Source organism: Petromyzon marinus (genome assembly GCF_048934315.1).
Source record: "Petromyzon marinus isolate PM22_M1 ecotype Great Lakes invasive population chromosome 67 unlocalized genomic scaffold, UKy_Petmar_22M1.pri1.0 chr67_unloc.1, whole genome shotgun sequence".
Taxonomy (NCBI): Eukaryota; Metazoa; Chordata; class Hyperoartia; order Petromyzontiformes; family Petromyzontidae; genus Petromyzon; species Petromyzon marinus.
Window position 1 is genome coordinate 14149 of NW_027422591.1, and position 25130 is coordinate 39278.

Genomic DNA, 25130 nt, shown 5'->3' on the forward strand with positions numbered 1-25130 from the left:
CTTTCCAATGATTGCTTAATTTGAAACCATCCTCTCGGTTGAAATTGTGTCTGTAAATCTGAATTGCCTCGTGGACAAATCTCTGATAAAAACCCGTGGGTTTGCAGAGAACCTTGGTATCGGAGAAAATTATATCGTGATCACCCACAGCGTTGTAACAGTGATCAGCTACGGCAGAAGAATTCGTTCTGCCGTGTTTCAAATCTGATTTGTGCTCGCGAATTCGGTCAGAGACATGTCGTTTCGTCTCCCCGATATAGCAATCACCGCAGGTACAACTCAATTTGTAAACCCCGGGGTACTGTAAGTCAGGAATGACATCCTTCACAGAAGGGATCAGGTCACGGATTTTGTGTGCTGTGTTGAACCGGACCTGGATCTTGTGTTTGTTTAGAATTTTTAGTAACGCCTGCTATATATGGTAGTGTGATGGTTTTGACTGGAGTATCAAGTGGTTGTTTCTGTATGGAGGGAGAAACAGCTTGGCGGATGGTACGGTCAAGAGTATCCGTTTCTTTTGAGGGCCAGGTGTACATGTTTTAATTCACTGGTCAGGTGTTGTTGGTTCGAAATGCAATGTGCCCTGTGGTATAACGTTTTGATGAGAGAATTCTTTTGAGCTGGGTGGTGGTGGGATTCAGGTTTCAAGTAGGAATCTGTGTTGGGTGGGTTTCCTGTAGACAGAATGCCCCAGTGAGCCATCAGGTCTCCTCTCAAACAGAACATCCAATAATGGTAGCTTGCCATCTTTCTCCACTTCCATGGTGAATTTGATGGCGGGATGTCTAGAATTGATGTGGTGTAGGAAAAGGTTCAAAGCTGGGAGGCCATGTGGCCAAATGACGAAAGTGTCATCCACATATCTCTTCCACAGGGAAGGTCTGAGGGTGGAAGTCTGGATGACGTCTGATTCAAATTTCTCCATGAAAACATTGGCTATCACTGGTGATAAGGGAGAACCCATGGGGGTACCCTCATTTTGTTTGTAGAAGGTGCCATTCCAAGTCAAATAGGTATTGGTGAGGCAGTGTCTAATCAGCTCAGGTGTATCGGGGTCTAGTCCATGTTGTACCAAATTTTCAATGATTTCAATGGTGTCAGGTACCGGGACCTTGGTGAACAGGGAGACCACATCGAAGCTGGCAAGGATATCGTCAGGGGACAGTACAACGTCTTTGACCATAGAGACCAAATGAGCTGAGTTAAGTACTGCTGAGGAGGTCTTGCCAGTGAAAGGTAGCAAGGTATCTGACAGAAAACGGGCTAGTCTACAGGTAGGGGAGTTGATCGTGGATACGATGGGTCGTAGTGGAGTGCCTTCTTTATGAATCTGGGGAAGACCATAGAATCTAGGGGGTCTTGCAGCAGAAGGTTTTAAGGAGGGACGTTTAGTTGGTTCGATTAGGGAGGTCGAACTTGTGATGATCTTGTTGGTTTTTATAGTTAGGCTATTAGTAGGGTCATTTTTAATTTTTGACTAACTTCCATCGTTGAGTAGGTTCTGGATTTTGTTGTTGTACGAATCTTTATCCATAATTACAGTAGTGTTGCCTTTGTCGGCTGAGAGGATGACTATATTACTTCTGTTTTTTTAATTCGCGAGTTCAGAGCGTTCATTTTTGCTGATGTTGCTAATGGGTTTCTTAGCATTCTTAAGAATAGTGGCTATTTCAGCTCTCGCAACGTCTGCTTGGATGTGTCCTATGCCTTTAAGGGCCACATCGACCTGAGAGATGATATCATCTACAGGAATATGTTTCGGGGTGGCAGCAAAATTTAGCCCTCTAGCCAGTACTGTTTTCAGATTGTCCGAAATCGGGGTGCTACTCTGATTAATGGCGATTTTGTTAACGTCTAGTTTTGTTATGTGGGACTGGGTTCTTCTTCGATAGGTGGTTGAATTTAAAAATCAGGTTAGCTTTGCATTTGACTGAAAGTGAATTGGCAGAATAAGCAGTCCTGTTGTCTACGTAGTTCCAATCAGAAGGTGACATTTTTTTGTGTTAGCGTTAAATGAGCTTGTAGGAGAGTCCTGTCTAAAGTATCGAGTTCAAAACGGAGTAGCCTTATCCTCTCTGAGATTAAAGATAGGCTGGCCTTAAACAGAATCTGTTCAGAATTCGGCGACGATACAGCAGCAGATGTGAGTGTGAAGGCGATGGGTATTACCTTGTGGTCGCGGCATCTTTTGAGGAAGGTCAGCGTCTCGATGAGCTGTGACTTCTCGTCCCGCTGTCTGTTGAAAGCTCTAACAGATAGGTGAAAGCCCTCCCCGTAGAGGTTATCAATTCTAGATTTGAAGCTTTCGTGACTGCAAGGATCCATACTCTTTGGTTCTATTCGGTAAAGTCACGTAGGTAAACAAATAAAATAACGAAAAATCACGACGTTTCGGCCACAACACAAGCGGCCTTCATCAGGTGGAGGGACCGGACTGTCCAGAGGACAGCGCTGGAGTGAAAAAATTAGTTTAATGTTTGGTTTGATTTCGTTCCTGATTTACAGTACCCCCCGGGGTTTACAAATTGAGCTGCACCTGTGGTGACTGCTATATCGGGGAGACGAAACGACATGTCTCTGACCGAATTCGCGAGCACAAATCGGATTTCAAACACGGCAGAACGAATTCTTCTGCCGTGGCTGATCACTGTTACAACGCTGTGGGTGATCACGATGTAGTTTTCACCGATACCAAGGTTCTCTGCAAAAACCCACGGGTTTTTAATCGGAGATTTGTCCACGAGGCAATTGAGATTTACAAACACAGACACAATTTCAACCGAGAGGACGGTTTCAAATTAAGCAATCATTGGAAAGATGTTCTAAATCAAACCAAACATTAAACTAATTTTCAATGGTACGGTATATTTATTCAAGTAGGGGTATCCCAAACTTTCACAGCAGCTTATTTCCCTTCACACCATCATTATGTAAACTCCTCCCCCACCCCCCACCGTGCCGGTCCAGTACATCATTGTTATGCTACATCATTGTTATGCTACATCATTGTTATGCTACATCATTGTTATGCTACATCGTTGTTATGCTACATCATTGTTATGCTACATCGTTGTTATGCTACATCGTTGTTATGCTACATCGTTGTTATGCTACATCATTGTTATGCTACATCATTGTTAAGCTACATCATTGTTATGCTACATCATTGTTATGCTACATCATTGTTATGCTACATCATTGTTATGCTACATCGTTGTTATGCTACATCGTTGTTATGCTACATCACTGTTATGCTACATCATTGTTATGCTACATCATTGTTATGCTACATCACTGTTATGCTACATCATTGTTATGCTACATCACTGTTATGCTACATCATTGTTATGCTACATCATTGTTATGCTACATCACTGTTATGCTACATCATTGTTATGCTACATCACTGTTATGCTACATCATTGTTATGCTACATCACTGTTATGCTACATCATTGTTAAGCTACATCATTGTTATGCTACATCATTGTTATGCTACATCATTGTTATGCTACATCGTTGTTATGCTACATCGTTGTTATGCTACATCACTGTTATGCTACATCATTGTTATGCTACATCATTGTTATGCTACATCATTGTTAAGCTACATCATTGTTATGCTACATCATTGTTATGCTACATCATTGTTATGCTACATCATTGTTATGCTACATCACTGTTATGCTACATCATTGTTATGCTACATCATTGTTATGCTACATCACTGTTATGCTACATCATTGTTATGCTACATCATTGTTATGCTACATCATTGTTACGCTACATCATTGTTATGCTACATCATTGTTATGCTACATCATTGTTACGCTACATCATTGTTATGCTACATCATTGTTATGCTACATCATTGTTATGCTACATCACTGTTATGCTACATCATTGTTATGCTAATTCCTTTGTCAAGGCGTTTTTTGTTGTTTCCTCCCACACAGCTTAAAGGACGCAACCGGGGCTTGGCTGTCTTCACTCCAACGCTGTCCTCTGGACAGTCCGGTCCCTTCACCTGATGAAGGCCACTTGTGTTGTGGCCGAAACGTCGTGATTTTTATTTTTTTTACCCACTACGTGACTTGATGGATGATTGATCACAATTGATTGATGCTGATTAATTAGTCGAGGTGGACGATCGACTGATTTGACGGCATCGCGGCGATCTGTGCTCGTAACCCCCCACCCCGGCCCCCCCCCCCCGCCCCCCCTGCCCCCCCCCCCCGCAGCACACCGGAGTTGAAGCGTGCCGAAGCCTGGCAGGCCGACGGCGGTACCGGCGGTGTGGCCGGCGGTGTGGCCGGCGGTGTGGCCGGCGCCGGTGGCGGTGGTGGCGGTGGTGGTGGTGGTGCTCACAGCAGCGGCAGCTCCAGCAGTTCCAGCGCCCCGAGCTCCCAGCCGGGGTCACACACGGGGTCAAGCGAGCGGGCACGCCACCGCAGTACGCTCCTCACCCTCACCACCACCCTCACCACACTCACCACACTCACCACCCTCGCTCCTCACCACCCTCCTCCTCACCCTCACCACCCTCACCACCCTCACCACCCTCACTCCTCACCACCCTCCTCCTCACCCTCACCACCCTCCTCACCCTCACCACCACCCTCACCACCCTCCTCCTCACCCTCACCACCCTCACCACCCTCACCACCCTCACTCCTCACCACCCTCCTCCTCACCCTCACCACCCTCCTCACCCTCACCACCCTCCTCACCACCCTCACCACCCTCACCACCCTCGCCACGCTCCTCACCCACCCTCCTCACCCTCACCACCCTCACTCCTCACCCTCACCACCCTCACCACTGTGCCGTGTCACTGTGTGCCGTGTCACTGTGTGCCGTGTCACTGTGTGCCGTGTCACTGTGTGCCGTGTCACTGTGTGCCGTGTCACTGTGTGCCGTGTCACTGTGTGCCGTGTCACTGTGTGACGTGTCACTGTGTGCCGTGTCACTGTGTGCCGTGTCACTGTGTACCGTGTCACTGTGTGCCGTGTCACTGTACCGTGTCACTGTGTGCCGTGTCACTGTGTACCGTGTCACCGTGTACCGTGTCACTGTGTACCGTGTCACTGTGCCGTGTCACTGTGTACCGTGTCACCGTGTACCGTGTCACCGTGTACCGTGTCACTGTGTGCCGTGTCACTGTGTACCGTGTCACCGTGTACCGTGTCACCGTGTGCAGTGTCACCGTGTGCCATGTCACTGTGCCGTGTCACTGTGTACCGTGTCACTGTGTACCGTGTCACTGTGTACCGTGTCACTGTGTGCCGTGTCACTGTGTGTCGTGTCACTGTGTGCCGTGTCACTGTGTGCCGTGTCACTGTGTGCCGTGTCACTGTGTGCCGTGTCACCGTGTGCCGTGTCACCGTGTGCCGTGTCACCGTGTGCCGTGTCACTGTGTGCCGTGTCACTGTGCCGTGTCACTGTGTGCCGTGTTACCGTGTGCCGTGCCACTGTGTGCCATGTCACTGTGCCATGTCACTGTGCCGTGTCACTGTGTGCCGTGTCACTGTGTGCCGTGTCACTGTGTGCCGTGTCACTGTGTGCCATGTCACTGTGCCGTGTCACTGTGTGCCGTGTCACTGTGTGCCGTGTCACTGTGTGTCACTGTACCGTGTCACTGTGTGTCACTGTACCGTGTCACTGTGCCGTGTCACTGTGTGACGTGTCACTGTGTGCCGTGTCACTGTGTGCCGTGTCACTGTGTGTCACTGTACCGTGTCACTGTACCGTGTCACTGTGTGCCGTGTCACTGTGTGCCGTGTCACCGTGTGCCGTGTCACCGTGTGCCGTGTCACTGTGTGCCGTGTCACTGTGTGCCGTGTCACTGTGTGCCGTGTCACTGTGCCGTGTCACTGTGTGCCGTGTCACTGTGTGCCGTGTCACTGTGTGCCGTGTCACTGTGTGCCGTGTCACTGTGCCGTGTCACTGTACCGTGTCACTGTGTGCCGTGTCACTGTGTGATGTGTCACTGTGTGTCGTGTCACTGTGTGCCGTGTCACTGTACCGTGTCACTGTGTGCCGTGTCACTGTGTGCCGTGTCACTGTGTGATGTGTCACTGTGTGTCGTGTCACTGTGTGCCGTGTCACTGTGTGCCGTGTCACTGTGTGCCGTGTCACTGTGTACCGTGTCACTGTGTGCCGTGTCACTGTGTGCCGTGTCACCGTGTGCCGTGTCACCGTGTGCCGTGTCACTGTGTGCCGTGTCACTGTGCCGTGTCACTGTGTGCCGTGTTACCGTGTGCCGTGCCACTGTGTGCCATGTCACTGTGCCATGTCACTGTGCCGTGTCACTGTGTGCCGTGTCACTGTGTGCCGTGTCACTGTGTGACGTGTCACTGTGTGCCGTGTCACTGTACCGTGTCACTGTGTGCCGTGTCACTGTGTGATGTGTCACTGTGTGCCGTGTCACTGTGTGCCGTGTCACTGTGTGCCGTGTCACTGTGTGCCGTGTCACTGTACCGTGTCACAGTGTGCCGTGTCACTGTACCGTGTCACTGTGTGTCGTGTCACTGTGTGCCGTGTCACTGTGTACCGTGTCACTGTGTGCCGTGTCACTGTACCGTGTCACTGTGTACCGTGTCACTGTGCCGTGTCACTGTGCCGTGTCACTGTGTGCCGTGTCACTGTACCGTGTCACTGTGTGCCGTGTCACTGTGCCGTGTCACCGTGTGCCGTGTCACTGTACCGTGTCACAGTGTGCCGTGTCACTGTACCGTGTCACTGTGTGTCGTGTCACTGTGTGCCGTGTCACTGTGTACCGTGTCACTGTACCGTGTCACTGTGTGCCGTGTCACTGTACCGTGTCACTGTGTGTCGTGTCACTGTGTGCCGTGTCACTGTGTACCGTGTCACTGTACCGTGTCACTGTGTGCCGTGTCACTGTACCGTGTCACTGTGTGTCGTGTCACTGTGTGCCGTGTCACTGTACCGTGTCACTGTGTACCGTGTCACTGTACCGTGTCACTGTGTGCCGTGTCACTGTGTACCGTGTCACTGTACCGTGTCACTGTGTGCCGTGTCACTGTGTACCGTGTCACTGTGTACCGTGTCACTGTACCGTGTCACTGTGTGCCGTGTCACTGTGTGCCGTGTCACTGTGTGCCGTGTCACTGTGTGCCGTGTCACTGTGCCGTGTCACTGTGTGCCGTGTCACTGTGTGCCGTGTCACTGTGTACCGTGTCACTGTGTGCCGTGTCACTGTACCGTGTCACTGTGTGCCGTGTCACTGTGTGCCGTGTCACTGTGTGCCGTGTCACTGTGTGCCGTGTCACTGTGTGCCGTGTCACTGTACCGTGTCACTGTGTGCCGTGTCACTGTGTGCCGTGTCACTGTGTGTCGTGTCACTGTACCGTGTCACTGTGTGCCGTGTCACTGTGTGCCGTGTCACTGTGTGCCGTGTCACTGTGTGATGTGTCACTGTGTGATGTGTCACTGTACCGTGTCACTGTGTGCCGTGTCACTGTGTGCCGTGTCACTGTGTGCCGTGTCACTGTGTGCCGTGTCACTGTACCGTGTCAGTGTGCCGTGTCACTGTGTGCCGTGTCACTGTACCGTGTCACTGTACCGTGTCACTGTGTGCCGTGTCACTGTGCCGTGTCACTGTACCGTGTCACTGTGTGCCGTGTCACTGTGTGTCGTGTCACTGTACCGTGTCACTGTGTGATGTGTCACTGTACCGTGTCACTGTGTGCCATGTCACTGTGCCATGTCACTGTGCCGTGTCACTGTGTGCCGTGTCACTGTGTGCCGTGTCACTGTGTGCCGTGTCACTGTGTGCCATGTCACTGTGCCGTGTCACTGTGTGCCGTGTCACTGTGTGCCGTGTCACTGTGTGTCACTGTACCGTGTCACTGTGTGTCACTGTACCGTGTCACTGTGCCGTGTCACTGTGTGACGTGTCACTGTGTGCCGTGTCACTGTGTGCCGTGTCACTGTGTGTCACTGTACCGTGTCACTGTACCGTGTCACTGTGTGCCGTGTCACTGTGTGCCGTGTCACCGTGTGCCGTGTCACCGTGTGCCGTGTCACTGTGTGCCGTGTCACTGTGTGCCGTGTCACTGTGTGCCGTGTCACTGTACCGTGTCACTGTGTGCCGTGTCACTGTGTGCCGTGTCACTGTGTGCCGTGTCACTGTGTGTCGTGTCACTGTGTGCCGTGTCACTGTGCCGTGTCACTGTACCGTGTCACTGTGTGCCGTGTCACTGTGTGATGTGTCACTGTGTGTCGTGTCACTGTGTGCCGTGTCACTGTACCGTGTCACTGTGTGCCGTGTCACTGTGTGCCGTGTCACTGTGTGATGTGTCACTGTGTGTCGTGTCACTGTGTGCCGTGTCACTGTGTGCCGTGTCACTGTGTGCCGTGTCACTGTGTACCGTGTCACTGTGTGCCGTGTCACTGTGTGCCGTGTCACCGTGTGCCGTGTCACCGTGTGCCGTGTCACTGTGTGCCGTGTCACTGTGCCGTGTCACTGTGTGCCGTGTTACCGTGTGCCGTGCCACTGTGTGCCATGTCACTGTGCCATGTCACTGTGCCGTGTCACTGTGTGCCGTGTCACTGTGTGCCGTGTCACTGTGTGACGTGTCACTGTGTGCCGTGTCACTGTACCGTGTCACTGTGTGCCGTGTCACTGTGTGATGTGTCACTGTGTGCCGTGTCACTGTGTGCCGTGTCACTGTGTGCCGTGTCACTGTGTGCCGTGTCACTGTACCGTGTCACAGTGTGCCGTGTCACTGTACCGTGTCACTGTGTGTCGTGTCACTGTGTGCCGTGTCACTGTGTACCGTGTCACTGTGTGCCGTGTCACTGTACCGTGTCACTGTGTACCGTGTCACTGTGCCGTGTCACTGTGCCGTGTCACTGTGTGCCGTGTCACTGTACCGTGTCACTGTGTGCCGTGTCACTGTGCCGTGTCACCGTGTGCCGTGTCACTGTACCGTGTCACAGTGTGCCGTGTCACTGTACCGTGTCACTGTGTGTCGTGTCACTGTGTGCCGTGTCACTGTGTACCGTGTCACTGTACCGTGTCACTGTGTGCCGTGTCACTGTACCGTGTCACTGTGTGTCGTGTCACTGTGTGCCGTGTCACTGTGTACCGTGTCACTGTACCGTGTCACTGTGTGCCGTGTCACTGTACCGTGTCACTGTGTGTCGTGTCACTGTGTGCCGTGTCACTGTACCGTGTCACTGTGTACCGTGTCACTGTACCGTGTCACTGTGTGCCGTGTCACTGTGTACCGTGTCACTGTACCGTGTCACTGTGTGCCGTGTCACTGTGTACCGTGTCACTGTGTACCGTGTCACTGTACCGTGTCACTGTGTGCCGTGTCACTGTGTGCCGTGTCACTGTGTGCCGTGTCACTGTGTGCCGTGTCACTGTGCCGTGTCACTGTGTGCCGTGTCACTGTGTGCCGTGTCACTGTGTACCGTGTCACTGTGTGCCGTGTCACTGTACCGTGTCACTGTGTGCCGTGTCACTGTGTGCCGTGTCACTGTGTGCCGTGTCACTGTGTGCCGTGTCACTGTGTGCCGTGTCACTGTACCGTGTCACTGTGTGCCGTGTCACTGTGTGCCGTGTCACTGTGTGTCGTGTCACTGTACCGTGTCACTGTGTGCCGTGTCACTGTGTGCCGTGTCACTGTGTGCCGTGTCACTGTGTGATGTGTCACTGTGTGATGTGTCACTGTACCGTGTCACTGTGTGCCGTGTCACTGTGTGCCGTGTCACTGTGTGCCGTGTCACTGTGTGCCGTGTCACTGTACCGTGTCAGTGTGCCGTGTCACTGTGTGCCGTGTCACTGTACCGTGTCACTGTACCGTGTCACTGTGTGCCGTGTCACTGTGCCGTGTCACTGTACCGTGTCACTGTGTGCCGTGTCACTGTGTGTCGTGTCACTGTACCGTGTCACTGTGTGATGTGTCACTGTACCGTGTCACTGTGTGCCGTGTCACTGTGCCGTGTCACTGTGTGCCGTGTCACTGTGTGCCGTGTCACTGTGTGCCGTGTCACTGTACCGTGTCACTGTGTACCGTGTCACTGTGTGCCGTGTCACTGTGTGCCGTGTCACTGTACCGTGTCAGTGTGCCGTGTCACTGTGTGCCGTGTCACTGTAGCGTGTCACTGTACCGTGTCACTGTGTGCCGTGTCACTGTACCGTGTCACTGTGTACCGTGTCACCGTGTACCGTGTCACTGTGTGCCGTGTCACTGTGTACCGTGTCACTGTGTACCGTGTCACTGTACCGTGTCACTGTGTGCCGTGTCACTGTGTGCCGTGTCACTGTGTGCCGTGTCACTGTGTGCCGTGTCACTGTGTGCCGTGTCACTGTGTACCGTGTCACTGTGTGCCGTGTCACTGTACCGTGTCACTGTGTGCCGTGTCACTGTGTGCCGTGTCACTGTGCCGTGTCACCGTGACGTGTCACTGTGTACCGTGTCACTGTGTGCCGTGTCACTGTGTGCCGTGTCACTGTGCGCCGTGTCACTGTGTGCCGTGTCACTGTGTGCCGTGTCACTGTACCGTGTCACCGTGTGCCGTGTCACTGTGTGCCGTGTCACTGTGTGCCGTGTCACTGTGTGCCGTGTCACTGTGCCGTGTCACTGTGTGCCGTGTCACTGTACCGTGTCACTGTGTGCCGTGTCACTGTGTGCCGTGTCACTGTACCGTGTCACTGTGTGCCGTGTCACTGTGTGCCGTGTCACTGTGTGCCGTGTCACTGTGCCGTGTCACTGTGTGATGTGTCACTGTACCGTGTCACTGTGTGATGTGTCACTGTACCGTGTCACTGTGTGCCGTGTCACTGTGTGCCGTGTCACTGTACCGTGTCACTGTGTGCCGTGTCACTGTGTGCCGTGTCACTGTGTGCCGTGTCACTGTACCGTGTCACTGTGTGCCGTGTCACTGTGTGCCGTGTCACTGTACCGTGTCACTGTGTGCCGTGTCACTGTACCGTGTCACTGTGTGATGTGTCACTGTGTGCCGTGTCACTGTGTGCCGTGTCACTGTGTGACGTGTCACTGTGTGCCGTGTCACTGTACCGTGTCACTGTGTGCCGTGTCACTGTGTGCCGTGTCACTGTACCGTGTCACTGTGTGCCGTGTCACTGTGTGCCGTGTCACTGTGTGCCGTGTCACTGTACCGTGTCACTGTGTGCCGTGTCACTGTGTGCCGTGTCACGGTACCGTGTCACTGTGTGATGTGTCACTGTGTGCCGTGTCACTGTGTGCCGTGTCACTGTGTGTCGTGTCACTGTACCGTGTCACTGTGTGCCGTGTCACTGTGTGCCGTGTCACTGTGTGCCGTGCGGGGTGGCGCTGTGGCGCTGTGGTGGTGTGGTGGTGGTGTGGTGGTGATGATGATGATGGTGGTGTGTTGGTGATGATGGTGGTGTGGTGGTGGTGATGATGATGATGGTGGTGGTGTGTTGGTGATGATGGTGGTGTGGTGGTGGTGGTGGTGTGATGATGGTGGTGATGATGGTGGTGATGATGGTGGTGATGATGGTGGTGTGGTGGTGGTGATGATGGTGGTGTGGTGGTGGTGATGATGGTGGTGTGGTGGTGATGGTGGTGTGGTGGTGATGATGATGATGGTGGTGGTGGTGATGATGATGATGGTGGTGGTGTGGTGGTGATAATGGTGGTGTGGTGGTGGTGGTGTTGTGGTGGTGGTGGTGATGATGATGGTGGTGATGGTGGTGTGGTGGTGGTGGTGGTGGTGTTGTGGTGGTGGTGGTGGTGATGATGGTGGTGGTGATGGTGGTGTGGTGGTGGTGGCGCAGGTCTGGCCCGGCAAGACGGCTCCCCCATGCTGACCCATGACAGCCCCCGGATGAGCGACGTGGCCCGGCCCAGCCGCCCTGCCGTGAGGCTCGCACGCCCGCTCACTCACTCACTAACACACCCACTCACTCACCCGCTCACTCACTCACTCACCCGCTCACCCGCTCACTCACCTGCTCGCTCACTCGCTCGCTCACCCGCCCGCTCACTCATCCGTCTGCTCACTCACCCGCTCGCTCACTCACCCGCTCCCTCACCCGCTCGCTCAACCGCTCACTCACTCACCCGCTCGCTGACCTGCTCACTCACCCGCTCACTCACTCGCCCGCTCACTCACCCGCTCAATCACCCACCCGCTCACTCACCCGCCCGCTCACTCACTCGCTCACCCGCTCACTCACCCGCTCACTCACTCACCCGCCCGCTCACCCGCCCGCTCACCCGCCCGCTCACCCACCCGCTCACTCGCCCGCTCACTCACCCGCTCACCCACTCACATGCCCGCCCGCTCACTCACCCGCTCGCTCGCTCACTCGCTCACCCGCTCACTCACCTGCTCGCTCACCCGCTCACTCACCCTCCCGCTCACTCACCCGCTCACTCACCTGCTCACTCACCCGCTCACTCACCCTCCCGCTCACTCACCCGCTCACTCACCTGCTCACTCACCCTCCCGCTCACTCACCCGCTCACTCACCTGCTCACTCACCCGCTCACTCACTCGCCCACTCACTTTCACCCACTCACCCACCTACTCAACCACTCCCGCACCTACTCTCCCACTCACTCTCACACTCGACGTGTGTGTGTGTGTGCGTATGTATGTGTGTGTGTACGTGTGTGTGTGTGCGTGTACGTGTGTGTACGTGTGTGTGTGTACGTGTGTGCGTATGTGTGTGTGTGTGTACGTGTGTGTGTGTGTACGTGTGTGTGTGTACGTGTGTGTACGTGTGTGTGTACGTGTGTGTGTACGTGTGTGTGTACGTGTGTGTGTGTGCGTGTGTACGTGTGTGTGTGTACGTGTGTGTGTACGTGTGTGTGTGTACGTGTGTGTGTACGTGTGTGTGTACGTGTGTGTGCGTACGTGTGTGTGTGTGTGTGCGTGTGTGTGTGTGCGTGTGTGTGTGTACGTGTGTGTGTGTACGTGTGTACGTGTGTGTGTGTACGTGTGTGTGTACGTGTGTGTGTGTACGTGTGTGTACGTGTGTGTGTGTGTACGTGTGTGTGTACGTGTGCGTGTGTACGTGTGTGTGTGTACGTGTGTGTGTGTGCGTATGTACGTGTACGTGTGTGTACGTGTGTGTACGTGTGCGTGTGTGTACGTGTGTGTGTGTACGTGTGTGTGTGTGTACGTGTGTGTGTGTACGTGTGTGTGTGTGTGTGTACGTACGTGTGTGTACGTACGTGTGTGTGTGTGTGTACGTGTGTGTGTGTACGTATGTGTGTACGTGTGTGTGTACGTGTGTACGTGTGTGTGTACGTGTGTGTGCGTGTGTACGTGTGTGTGTGCGTGTGTACAAGTGTGTGTGTACGTGTGTGTACGTACGTGTGTGTGTGTGCATGTGTGTACGTACGTGTGTGTGTGTGTGTGCGTGCGTGTGTGTGTACGTGTGTGTGTGTGTACGTGTGTGTACGTGTGTGCGTGTACGTGTGTGCGTGTACGTGTGTGTGCGTGTACGTGTGTGTGCGTGTACGTGTGTGTGCGTGTACGTCTGTGTACGTGTGCGTGCGTGTGTGTACGTGTGCGTGCGTGTGTGTACGTGTGTGTGTACGTGTGTGTGTACGTGTGTGTGTGTGTATGTGTGTACGCGTGTGTGTGTGTATGTGTGTACGCGTGTGTGTGTGTGTGTATGTGTGTACGTGTGTGTGTGTGTACGTGTGTGTACGCGTGTGTGTGCGTGTACGTGTGTGTGTGTGTACGTGTGTGTGTGTACGTGTGTGTGTGTACGTGTGTGTACGTGTGTGTGTGTACGTGTGTGTGTGTACGTGTGTGTGTGTACGCGTGTGTGTGTGTGTACGTGTGTGTGTGTACGTGTGTGTGTACGTGTATGTACGTGTGTGTACGTGTGTGTGTGTGTGTACGTGTGTGTGTGTGTACGTGTGTATGTGTGTACGTGTGTGTGTATGTGTGTACGTGTGTGTGTATGTGTGTACGTGTGTGTATGTGTGTGTGTACGTGTGTGTACGTGTGTGTATGTGTGTACGTGTGTACGTGTGTGTGTGTGTGTACGTGTGTGTGTGTGTGTACGTGTGTGTGTGTGTACGTGTGTGTACGTGTGTGTGTGTGTGTGTACGTGTGTGTGTGTGTACGTGTGTGTGTGTGCGTGTGTGTTTGTGTACGTGTGTGTGTGTGTACGTGTGTGTGTGTGTACGTGTGTGTGTGTGTACGTGTGTGTGTGTGTGTACGTGTGTGTGTGTGTACGTGTGTGTGTGTACGTGTGTGTGTGTACGTGTGTGTGTGTGTACGTGTGTGTGTGTGTACGTGTGTGTGTGTACGTGTGTGTGTGTACGTGTGTGTGTGTACGTGTGTGTGTGTACGTGTGTGTGTGTGTGTACGTGTGTGTGTGTGTGTGTGTACGTGTGTGTGTGTGTGTACGTGTGTGTGTACGTGTGTGTGTGTACGTGTGTGTGTGTGTGTACGTGTGTGTGTGTACGTGTGTGTGTGTGTACACGTGTGTGTGTGTGTACGTGTGTGTGTGTACGTGTGTGTGTGTGTGTACGTGTGTGTGTGTGTACGTGTGTACGTGTGTGTGTACGTGTGTGTATGTACGTGTGTGTGTGTGTGTACGTGTGTGTGTACGTGTGTGTATGTACGTGTGTGTGTGTACACGTGTGTGTATGTACGTGTGTGTGTGTACACGTGTGTGTGTACGTGTGTGTGTGTGTACGTGTGTGTGTGTGTACGTGTGTGTGTACGTGTGTGTACGTGTGTGTACGTGTGTGTGTACGTGTGCGTGTGTGTGTACGTGTGTGTGTGTACGTGTGTGTGCGTGTGTGTGTACGTGTGTGTGTGTACGTGTGTGTGCGTGTGTGTGTACGTGTGTGTACGTGTGTGTGTGTGTGTACGTGTGTGTGTGCGTGTGTGTGTACGTGTGTGTGCGTGTGCGTGTGTGTGTACGTGTGTGTGTACGTGTGTGTGTGTACGTGTGTGCACGTGTGTGTGTGTGTACGTGTGTGTGTGTGTACGTGTGTGTGTGTACGTGTGTGTGTACGTGTGTGTGTGTACGTGTGTGTGTGTACGTGTGTGTGTGTACGTGTGTGTGTGTACGTGTGTGTGTGTGTGTACGTGTGTGTGTGTGTGTACGTGTGTGTGTGTGTACGTGTGTGTGTGTGTGTACGTGTGTGTGTGTACGTGTGTGTACGTGTGTGTGTGTACGTGTGTGTACGTGTGTGTACGTGTGTGTGTTTGTACGTGTGTGTGTGTACGTGTGTGTGTGTGTACGTGTGTGTGTGTGTGTACGTGTGTGTGTACGTGTGTGTACGTGTGTGTGTACGTGTGTGTGTGTGTGTACGTGTGTGTGTACGTGTGTGTGTGTGTACGTGTGTGTGTGTGTGTACTGTGTGTGTGTGTACGTGTGTGTGTGTGTGTACTGTGTGTGTGTGTACTGTGTGTGTGTGTACGTGTGTGTGTGTGTACGTCATCGGGGCTCCCCTGTCCTTCACTGTGCCCCCCCCCCTCTCTCTTCCTGTCTCTGCTCTCCCTGCACCCCCCGTGACCCCTGCCCTGTGACCTCTGCCCCTCCGTGACCCCTGCCCCCCCCGTGACCTCTGCTCCCCCCTTGAACCCTTCCCCCCTCCGTGACCCCTGCTCCCCCCGTGACCTCTGCCCCCCTCGTGACCCCTGCCCCCTGCTCTCAGAGCTATAAGAAGGCTATTGACAAGGTCAGTGTGCTGCTGCACCCACCCAGACTGTGTAGTGTGTGTGTGTAGTGTGTGTGTGTGTGTAGTCTGTGTGTAGTGTGTGTGTGTGTGTAGTCTGTGTGTAGTCTGTGTGTGTGTGTAGTCTGTGTGTCTGTGTGTAGTCTGTGTGTAGTGTGTGTGTGTGTTGTCTGTGTGTAGTCTGTGTGTGTCTGTGTGTGTGTGTGTGTGTGTCTGTGTGTAGTCTGTGTGTGTGTGTGTAGTCTGTGTGTCTGTGTGTAGTGTGTGTGTGTGTGTGTAGTGTGTGTGTGTGTGTAGTCTGTGTGTAGTGTGTCTGTGTGTGTGTCTGTGTGTGTGTGTCTGTGTGTAGTCTGTGTGTGTGTGTCTGTGTGTAGTCTGTGTGTAGTCTGTGTGTGTGTCTGTGTGTGTGTAGTCTGTGTGTGTGTCTGTGTGTAGTCTGTGTGTGTGTGTGTGTCTGTGTGTGTGTGTGTGTAGTCTGTGTGTAGTGTGTGTGTGTGTAGTCTGTGTGTAGTCTGTGTGTGTGTGGTCTGTGTGTAGTCTGTGTGTGTGTGTGTAGTCTGTGTGTGTAGTATGTGTGTGTGTGTCTGTGTGTGTAGTGTGTGTAGTCTGTGTGTGTGGGTGTAGTCTGTGTGTAGTCTGTGTAGTCTGTGTGTGTGTTGTCTGTGTGTAGTCTGTGTGTGTGTGTCTGTGTGTGTGTGTGTGTGTCTGTGTGTAGTCTGTGTGTGTGTGTGTCTGTGTGTGTAGTCTGTGTGTAGTCTGTGTGTAGTCTGTGTGTAGTCTATGTGTGTGTGTCTGTGTGTAGTCTGTGTGTGTGTCTGTGTGTGTGTGTGTGTAGTCTGTGTGTAGTCTGTGTGTAGTCTGTGTGTGTGTTGTCTGTGTGTGTGTCTGTGTGTAGTCTGTGTGTGTGTGTCTGTGTGTAGTCTGTGTGTGTGTGTCTGTGTGTAGTCTGTGTGTGTGTGTCTGTGTGTAGTCTGTGTGTGTGTGTAGTCTGTGTGTGTGTGTGTGTGTGTCTGTGTGTGTGTAGTCTGTGTGTGTGTCTGTGTGTAGTCTGTGTGTGTGTGTCTGTGTGTGTGTGTCTGTGTGTGTGTGTGTAGTCTGTGTGTAGTGTGTGTGTGTGTAGTCTGTGTGTAGTGTGTGTGTGTGTAGTCTGTGTGTAGTCTGTGTGTGTGTGGTCTGTGTGTAGTCTGTGTGTGTGTAGTCTGTGTGTAGTCTGTGTGTGTGTAGTCTGTGTGTAGTCTGTGTGTGTGTGTAGTCTGTGTGTGTGTGTGTCTGTGTGTAGTCTGTGTGTGTGTCTGTGTGTGTAGTGTGTAGTCTGTGTGTGGGTGTAGTCTGTGTGTAGTCTGTGTAGTCTGTGTGTGTGTAGTCTGTGTAGTCTGTGTGTGTGTTGTCTGTGTGTAGTCTGTGTGTGTGTCTGTGTGTGTGTGTGTCTGTGTGTAGTCTGTGTGTGTGTCTGTGTGTGTAGTCTGTGTGTAGTCTGTGTGTGTGTGTCTGTGTGTAGTCTGTGTGTGTGTCTGTGTGTGTGTGTGTCTGTGTGTAGTCTGTGTGTGTGTGTCTGTGTGTAGTCTGTGTGTGTGTCTGTGTGTAGTCTGTGTGTGTCTGTGTGTAGTCTGTGTGTGTGTGTGTAGTCTGTGTGTGTGTGTGTAGTCTGTGTGTAGTCTGTGTGTGTGTGTGTAGTCTGTGTGTGTGTGTAGTCTGTGTGTGTGTAGTCTGTGTGTAGTCTGTGTGTGTGTAGTCTGTGTGTGTGTTGTATGTGTGTCTGTGTGTAGTCGGTGTGTGTGTGTGTGTGTCTGTGTTTAGTCTGTGTGTGTGTGTCTGTGTGTAGTCTGTGTGTGTGTCTGTGTGTAGTCTGTGTGTAGTCTGTGTGTAGTCTGTGTGTGTGTGTGTAGTCTGTGTGTGTGTGTAGTCTGTGTGTGTGTGTAGTCTGTGTGTGTGTCTGTGTGTGTGTCTGTGTGTAGTCTGTGTGGTGTCTGTGTGTAGTCTGTGTGTGTGTCTGTAGTCTGTGTGTAGTCTGTGTGTGTGTCTGTGTGTGTTTGTGTCTGTGTGTAGTCTGTGTGTAGTCTGTGTGTAGTCTGTGTGTAGTCTGTGTGTAGTCTGTCTGTGTGTAGTCTGTGTGTGTGTCTGTGGGTAGTCTGTGTGTAGTCTGTGTGTGTGTGTCTGTGTGTAGTCTGTGTGTGTGTCTGTGTGTAGTCTGTGTGTAGTCTGTGTGTGTGTGTCTGTGTGTAGTCTGTGTGTAGTCTGTGTGTGTGTGTGTGTCTGTGTGTAGTCTGTGTGTAGTCTGTGTGTGTGTGTCTGTGTGTGTGTAGTCTGTGTGTGTGTCTGTGTGTAGTCTGTGTGTGTGTATGTGTGTAGTCTGTGTGTAGTCTGTGTGTTGTCTGTGTGTGTGTCTAGCTGTGTGTGTTGTCTGTGTAGTCTGTGTCTAGCTGTGTCTGTGTGTAGTCTGTGTGTAGTCTGTGTGTAGTCTGTGTGTTTGTATGTGTGTCAGGCTATGTGTTGTCTAGCTGTCTGTTGTCTGTGTGTAGTGTAGCTGTGTGTGTGTGTGTGTCTAGCTGTGTGTGTGTGTCTGTGTGTAGTCTGTGTGTAGTCTGTTTGTTTGTATGTGTGTCTAGCTGTGTGTGTGTCTGTGTGTAGTCTGTGTGTAGTCTGTGTGTGTGTCTGTGTGTGTCTGTGTGTGTGTCTGTGGGTAGTCTGTGTGCAGTCTGTGTGTTGTCTGTGTGTGTGTGTCTAGCTGTGTGTTGTCTAGCTGTCTGTGTGTAGTCTGTGTGTAGTCTGTGTGTGTGTGTCTGTGTGTGTGTCTGTGTGTAGTCTGTGTGTGTGTTTGTCTGTGTGTTGTCTAGCTATCTGTGTATTGTCTGTGTGTAGTGTAGCTGTCTGTGTGTAGTCTGTGTGTGTGTCTGTGTGTTGTCTAGCTGTCTGTGTATTGTCTGTGTGTAGTGTAGCTGTCTGTGTGCAGTCTGTGTGTGTGTCTGGGTGTAGTCTGTGTGTTGTCTGTGTGTCTAGCTGTGTGTGTGTCTGTGTGTAGTCTGTGTGTTGTCTGTGTGTGTGTCTATCTGTGTGTTGTCTAGCTGTCTGTGTGTTGTCTGTGTGTAGTGTAGCTGTCTGTGTGTGTCTAGCTGTGTGTGTGTAGTGTAGCTGTGTGTGTGTGTCTAGCTGTGTGTGTGTGTGTGTGTAGCTGTGTGTTGTCTGTGTGTGTGTCTGTGTGTAGTCTAGCTGTCTGTGTGTTGTCTAGCTGTCTGTGTGTTGTCTGTGTGTAGTGTAGCTGTATGTCAGTGTGCTGTCTAGCTGTCTGTGTGTTGTCTGTGTGTGTCTAGCTGTCTGTGTGTGTGTCTAGCTGTGTGTGTGTGTCTAGCTGTCTGTGTGTGTGTCTAGCTGTGTGTGTGTGTCTAGCTGTCTGTGTGTGTGTCTAGCTGTGTGTGTGTTGTCTAGCTGTTTGTGTGGCGTCTGTGTGTAGTGTAGCTGTGTGTGTGTGTGTGTGTCTAGCTGTCTGTGTGTTGTCTAGCTGTCTATGTGTGTGTTGTATAGCTGTCTCTGTGTTTGTTATCTAGCTGTCTGTGTGTGTTTACCCGCCTGTGTTCACCTGCCTGTGTTCACCTGCCTGTGTTCACCTGTCTGCCTGTGTTCACCTGTCTGTCTGCCTGTGTTCACCTGTCTGTCTGCCTGTGTTCACCTGCCTGTGTTCACCTGTCTGTCTGCCTGTGTTCACCTGCCTGTGTTCACCTGTCTGTCTGCCTGTGTTCACCTGCCTGTGTTCACCTGCCTGTGTTCACCTGTCTGTCTGCCTGTGTTCACCTGGTGAGGAAGTAGCGAGTGGGCAAGGGAGCTCCTGCAGCCCGATGGTGTAGTGCAGCCCTCACCGTGTCTCCCCCGTGTCCCTCCGTGTCTCCCCGCGTGTCTCTCCCCTGTCCCCCCGTGTCCCTCCGTGTCTCCCCGCGTGTCTCCCTCCCCCCGTGTCTCCCCGTGTCTCCCCGTGTCTCGCCCCGTGTCTCCCCCCTGCGTCTCCCCCGTGTCTCCCCGCGTCTCTCCCCGTGTCTCCCCCCGTGTCTCCCCCCGTGTCTCTCCCCGTGTCTCTCCCCGTGTCTCCCCCCTGCGTCTCCCCCCGTGTCTCCCCGTGTCTCTCCCCGTGTCTCCCCCCTGCGTCTCCCACCGTGTCTCCCCGTGTCTCCCCCCGTGTCTCCCCGTGTCTCTCCCCGTGTCTCCCCCCTGCGTCTCCCCCCTGCGTCTCCCCCCGTGTCTCCCCGTGTCTCCCCCCGTGTCTCTCCCCGTGTCTCCCCCCTGCGTCTCCCCGTGTCTCCCCGTGTCTCCCCCCGTGTCTCCCCCCGTGTCTCTCCCCGTGTCTCCCCGTGTCTCCCCCGTGTCTCCCCCCGTGTCTCTCCCCGCGTCTCCCCCCGTGTCTCCCCCGTGTCTCCCCCCGTGTCTCTCCCCGCGTCTCCCCCCGTGTCTCCCCCCGTGTCTCTCCCCGCGTCTCCCCCCGTGTCTCCCCGCGTGTCTCCCCGTGTCTCCCCCGTGTCTCCCCGTGTCTCCCCGTGTCTCCCCCCGTGTCTCCCCCCTGCGTCTCCCCCCATGTCTCCCCGTGTCTCTCCCCCTGTCCCCCCGTGTCTCCCCCCGTGTCTCCCCGTGTCTCCCCCCGTGTCTCTCCCCGCGTGTCTCTCCCCGTGTCTCCCCCCGTGTCTCCCCCCGTGTCTCCCCCCGTGTCTCTCCCCGTGTCTCTCCACGTGTCTCCCCCCGTGTCTCCCCCCGTGTCTCCCCCCGTGTCTCCCCCCCGTGTCTCCCCGTGTGCGTGCAGGACGTGGACCTCACGTCGTTGGCCCGAGAGTTGCGCGCCATCGAAGACTCGGGGCCCGGCTCGGTTTGTGTGTCCAGCACCGGCTCCTGCACACGCCCCACACAGCCCCGCAAGGCACGTGCTCACTCGCTCACTCACTCACTCACACTCGCTCAACCTCACGCTCGCTCGCTCAACCTCACGCTCGCTCGCTCAACCTCACGCTCGCTCGCTCAACCTCACGCTCGCTCGCTCAACCTCACGCTCGCTCGCTCAACCTCACGCTCGCTCGCTCACTCAACCTCACGCTCGCTCGCTCAACCTCACGCTCGCTCGCTCACACACGCTCACACTCGCTCGCCAACCTCACGCTCGCTCGCTCACACTCGCTCACACTCGCTCGCTCACACTCGCTCACACTCGCTCGCCAACTCACTCGCTCGCTCACTCGCTCGCTCACACTCGCTCACACTCGCTCGCCAACTCACTCGCTCGCTCACACTCGCTCACACTCGCTCACACTCGCTCCCTCTCGCTCAAACTCGCTCACACTCGCTCGCTCACACTCGCTCACACTCGCTCGCCAACTCACTCGCTCGCTCACTCGCTCACTCACTCACACTCGCTCGCTCAACCTCACGCTCGCTCGCTCACACTCGCTCACACACGCTCACACTCGCTCGCCAACTCACTCGCTCGCTCACACTCGCTCACTCACACTCGCTCACTCACACTCGCTCGCTCACACTCGCTCCCTCTCGCTCACACTCGCTCGCACTCGCTCACCAACTCGCTCACTCGCTCGCTCACTCACCAACTCACTCGCTCACTCGCCCACCACTCGCTCACCAACTCACTCGCTCACTCACCAACTCACTCACCCACTCACCAACTCACTCACCAACTCACTCGCTCACTCACCAACTCACTCGCTCACTCACCAACTCACTCACCAACTCACTCGCTTACTCACCAACTCACTCGCTCACTCACCAACTCACTCACTCACCCACCACTCGCTCACCAACTCACTCGCTCACTCACCAACTCACTCGCTCACTCACCAACTCACTCACCAACTCACTCGCTTACTCACCAACTCACTCGCTCACTCACCAACTCACTCACTCATCCACCACTCACTCACCAACTCACTCGCTCACTCACCAACTCACTCACTCGCTCACTCACCAACTCACTCACTCGCGCACCACTCACTCACCAACTCACTCGCTCACTCACCAACTCACTCACCCACTCACCAACTCACTCACCAACTCACTCGCTCACTCACCAACTCACTCACCAACTCACCAACTCACTCACTCACCAACTCACTTGCTCACTCACCAACTCACTCACTTGCCCACCACTCACTCACCAACTCACTCGCTCACTCACCAACTCACTCACCCACTCACCAACTCACTCACCAACTCACTCGCTCACTCACCAACTCACTCACCAACTCACTCACTTACTCACCAACTCACTCGCTCTCTCACCAACTCACTCACTCGCCCACCACTCACTCACCAACTCACTCGCTCACTCACCAACTCACTCGTTCACTCACCGGCTCACTCACCAACTCACTCGCTCACTCACCAACTCACTCACTCGCCCACCACTCACTCACCAACTCGCTCGCTCACTCACCACTCACTCACCAACTCACTCGCTCGCTCACCAACTCAGCCGCTCACTCACCAACTCACTCACCAACTCACTCGCTCGCTCACCAACTCGCTCGCTCACCAACTCACTCGCTCACTCACCAACTCACTCACTCACTCACTCGCCCACCACTCACTCACTCGCCCACCACTCACTCACAAACTCACTCGCTCACTCACCAACTCACTCGCTCACTCACCAACTCACTCACCAACTCACTCGCTCACTAACTCGCTCGCTCACCAACTCACATGCTCACTCACCAACTCTCTCTCTCACCAACTCACTCACTCACCCACCACTCACTCACTCGCCCACCACTCACTCACCAACTCACTCGCTCACTCACCAACTCACTCGCTCACTCACCAACTCACTCGCTCACTCACCAACTCACTCGCTCACTCACTCACCAACTCACTCACCAACTCACTCGCTCACTCACCAACTCACTCGCTCACTCACCAACTCACTCACTCGCCCACCACTCACTCACTCGCCCACCACTCACTCACCAACTCACTCGCTCACTCACCAACTCACTCACCAACTCACTCACTCACCAACTCACTCACCAACTCACTCACTCACCAACTCACTCACCAACTCACTCACTCACCAACTCACTCACTCACCAACTCACTCACCAACTCAATCGCTCACTCACCAACTCACTCACCAACTCACTCACCAACTCATTCACTCGCTCACTCACCAACTCACTCACCAACTCACTCACCAACTCACTCGCTCACTCACCGGCTCACACTACCCCTCCCCCCCCCGTGTGCGTGGGCAGGTGACGGAGTACTCCTCATCGAGTGAGGACTCTGAGACCAGCGAGGAGGAGGAGGAGGAAGAGGAGGAGGAGGAGTTGGAGACGCCGGCCCTGGACGGGACCGTGTCTGTGAGCGGTCTTCCCGGCCCTCCGTGAGACGCCTCACCACTGCTCAGCCACTCGCTCGCCGCTCACTCGCTCACCAGCTCGCTCACCGCTCGCTCACCAACCCGCTCGCTCACCCACCCGCTCGCTCATTCACTCGCTCACCCACTCTCTCGCTCACCCACTCTCTCGCTCACCGCTCGCTCACCAACCCGCTCACTCACCCACCCGCTCGCTCAATCACTCGCTCACCCACTCTCTCGCTCACCCACTCTCTCGCTCACCGCTCGCTCACCAACCCGCTCACTCACCCACCCGCTCGCTCAATCACTCGCTCACCCACTCTCTCGCTCACCGCTCGCTCACCAACCCGCTCACTCACCCACCCGCTCGCTCAATCACTCGCTCACCCACTCTCTCGCTCACCGCTCGCTCACCAACCCGCTCACTCACCCACCCGCTCGCTCAATCACTCGCTCACCCACTCTCTCGCTCACCCACTCTCTCGCTCACCGCTCGCTCACCAACCCGCTCACTCACCCACCCGCTCGCTCAATCACTCGCTCACCCACTCTCTCGCTCACCGCTCGCTCACCAACCCGCTCACTCACCCACCCGCTCGCTCATTCACTCGCTCACCACTCGCTCACCAACCCGCTCACTCACCCACCCGCTCGCTCATTCACTCGCTCACTCGCTCACCCGCTCGCTAACCCGCTCACCGCTCGCTCACGCGCCAACCCGCCCTGCTCGCTCACTCGCTCGCGCTCACCACTCGCACGCTCACCACTCACACGCTCACCACTCACTCGCTCACCACTCCACTCGCTCGCGCTCACCACTCGCACGCTCACCACTCACTCGCTCGCGCTCACCACTCACGCTCACAAATCGCTCGCTCACCACTCCACTCGCTCGCTGACTCATTCTGTCGCACACTCAACTTACCCCACCGCACCCAACACAATGCACTTCAATATTCACTCATTCACTCACTCATTCACTCACTCACTCATTCACTCACTCATTCACTCACCCACTCACCCGCCCAGTCACTCACCCACTCATTCACTCACTCATTCACTCACCCACTCACCCACTCACTCACTCACCTACTCACTCACCCACTCACTCATTCACACATACTCATTCACTCACTCATTCACTCACTCACTCATTCACTCACCCACTCACCCGCCCAGTCACTCACCCACTCACTCACTCATTCACTCACTCATTCACTCACCCACTCACCCATCCACTCACCCGCCCAGTCACTCGCCCAGTCACTCACCCACTCACTCACTCACTCACCCACTCGTCCACTCACTCACTCATTCACTCACTCACTCACTCACCCACCCACCCACTCACCCACCCACCCACTCACCCACCCACTCACCCACTCACTCACCCACCCACTCACCCACTCACCCACCCACTCACTCACTCACTCACCCACCCACCCACCCACTCACCCACCCACTCACCCAACGACTCACCCACTCACTCACTCACCCACCCACTCATCCACGCACCCACTCACTCACCCACCCACTCACCCACTCACCCACCCACCCACTCACGCACCCACTCACGCACCCACTCACCCACACACTCACTCACCCACACACTCACTCACCCACCCACTCGCCCACTCACTCACTCTACCTGTGTGTATACCTGTGTATGTGTCTCAGTGTATCCGCATCTCTGTGCGTGTGTGTACCTGTGTGTGTACGTGTGTATGTGTACCTGTGTGTGTACGTGTGTATGTGTACCTGTGTGTGTGTCTCAGTGTGTCCGCATATCTGTGTGTGTGTACCTGTGTGTGTACCTGTGTGTGTAGCTGTGTCTGTGTCTCAGTGTGTCTGAACCTCTGTGTGTGTGTGTACCTGTGTGTGTAAGTGTGTATGTGTACCTGTGTGTGTGTAAGTGTGTATGTGTACCTGTGTGTGTGTAAGTGTGTGTGTGTACCTGTGTGTGTGTAAGTGTGTGTGTACCTGTGTGTGTGTAAGTGTGTGTGTACCTCTGTGTGTGTCTCAGTGTGTCCGCATCTCTGTGCGTGTGTGTACCTGTGTGTATGTGTACCTGTGTGTGTACCTGTGTGTGTGTAGCTGTGTGTGTGTGTGGGG

The 25130-nt window shown here is 54.2% G+C and overlaps 1 protein-coding gene across 1 annotated transcript in view; it reads left to right on the forward strand.

Moving 5' to 3' along the window:
- The window catches only part of LOC142907947 (uncharacterized), a 71224-nt gene that overhangs the window by 10005 nt on the left and 36089 nt on the right, over positions 1-25130 (forward strand). Inside the window, exons 4-8 of the mRNA XM_076057975.1 lie at positions 4241-4452; positions 11797-11879; positions 15656-15679; positions 20457-20570; positions 22912-23042. Of these exons, the coding sequence (XP_075914090.1) occupies positions 4241-4452; positions 11797-11879; positions 15656-15679; positions 20457-20570; positions 22912-23042 (564 nt within the window). The remainder of the gene's footprint in view (positions 1-4240; positions 4453-11796; positions 11880-15655; positions 15680-20456; positions 20571-22911; positions 23043-25130) is intronic.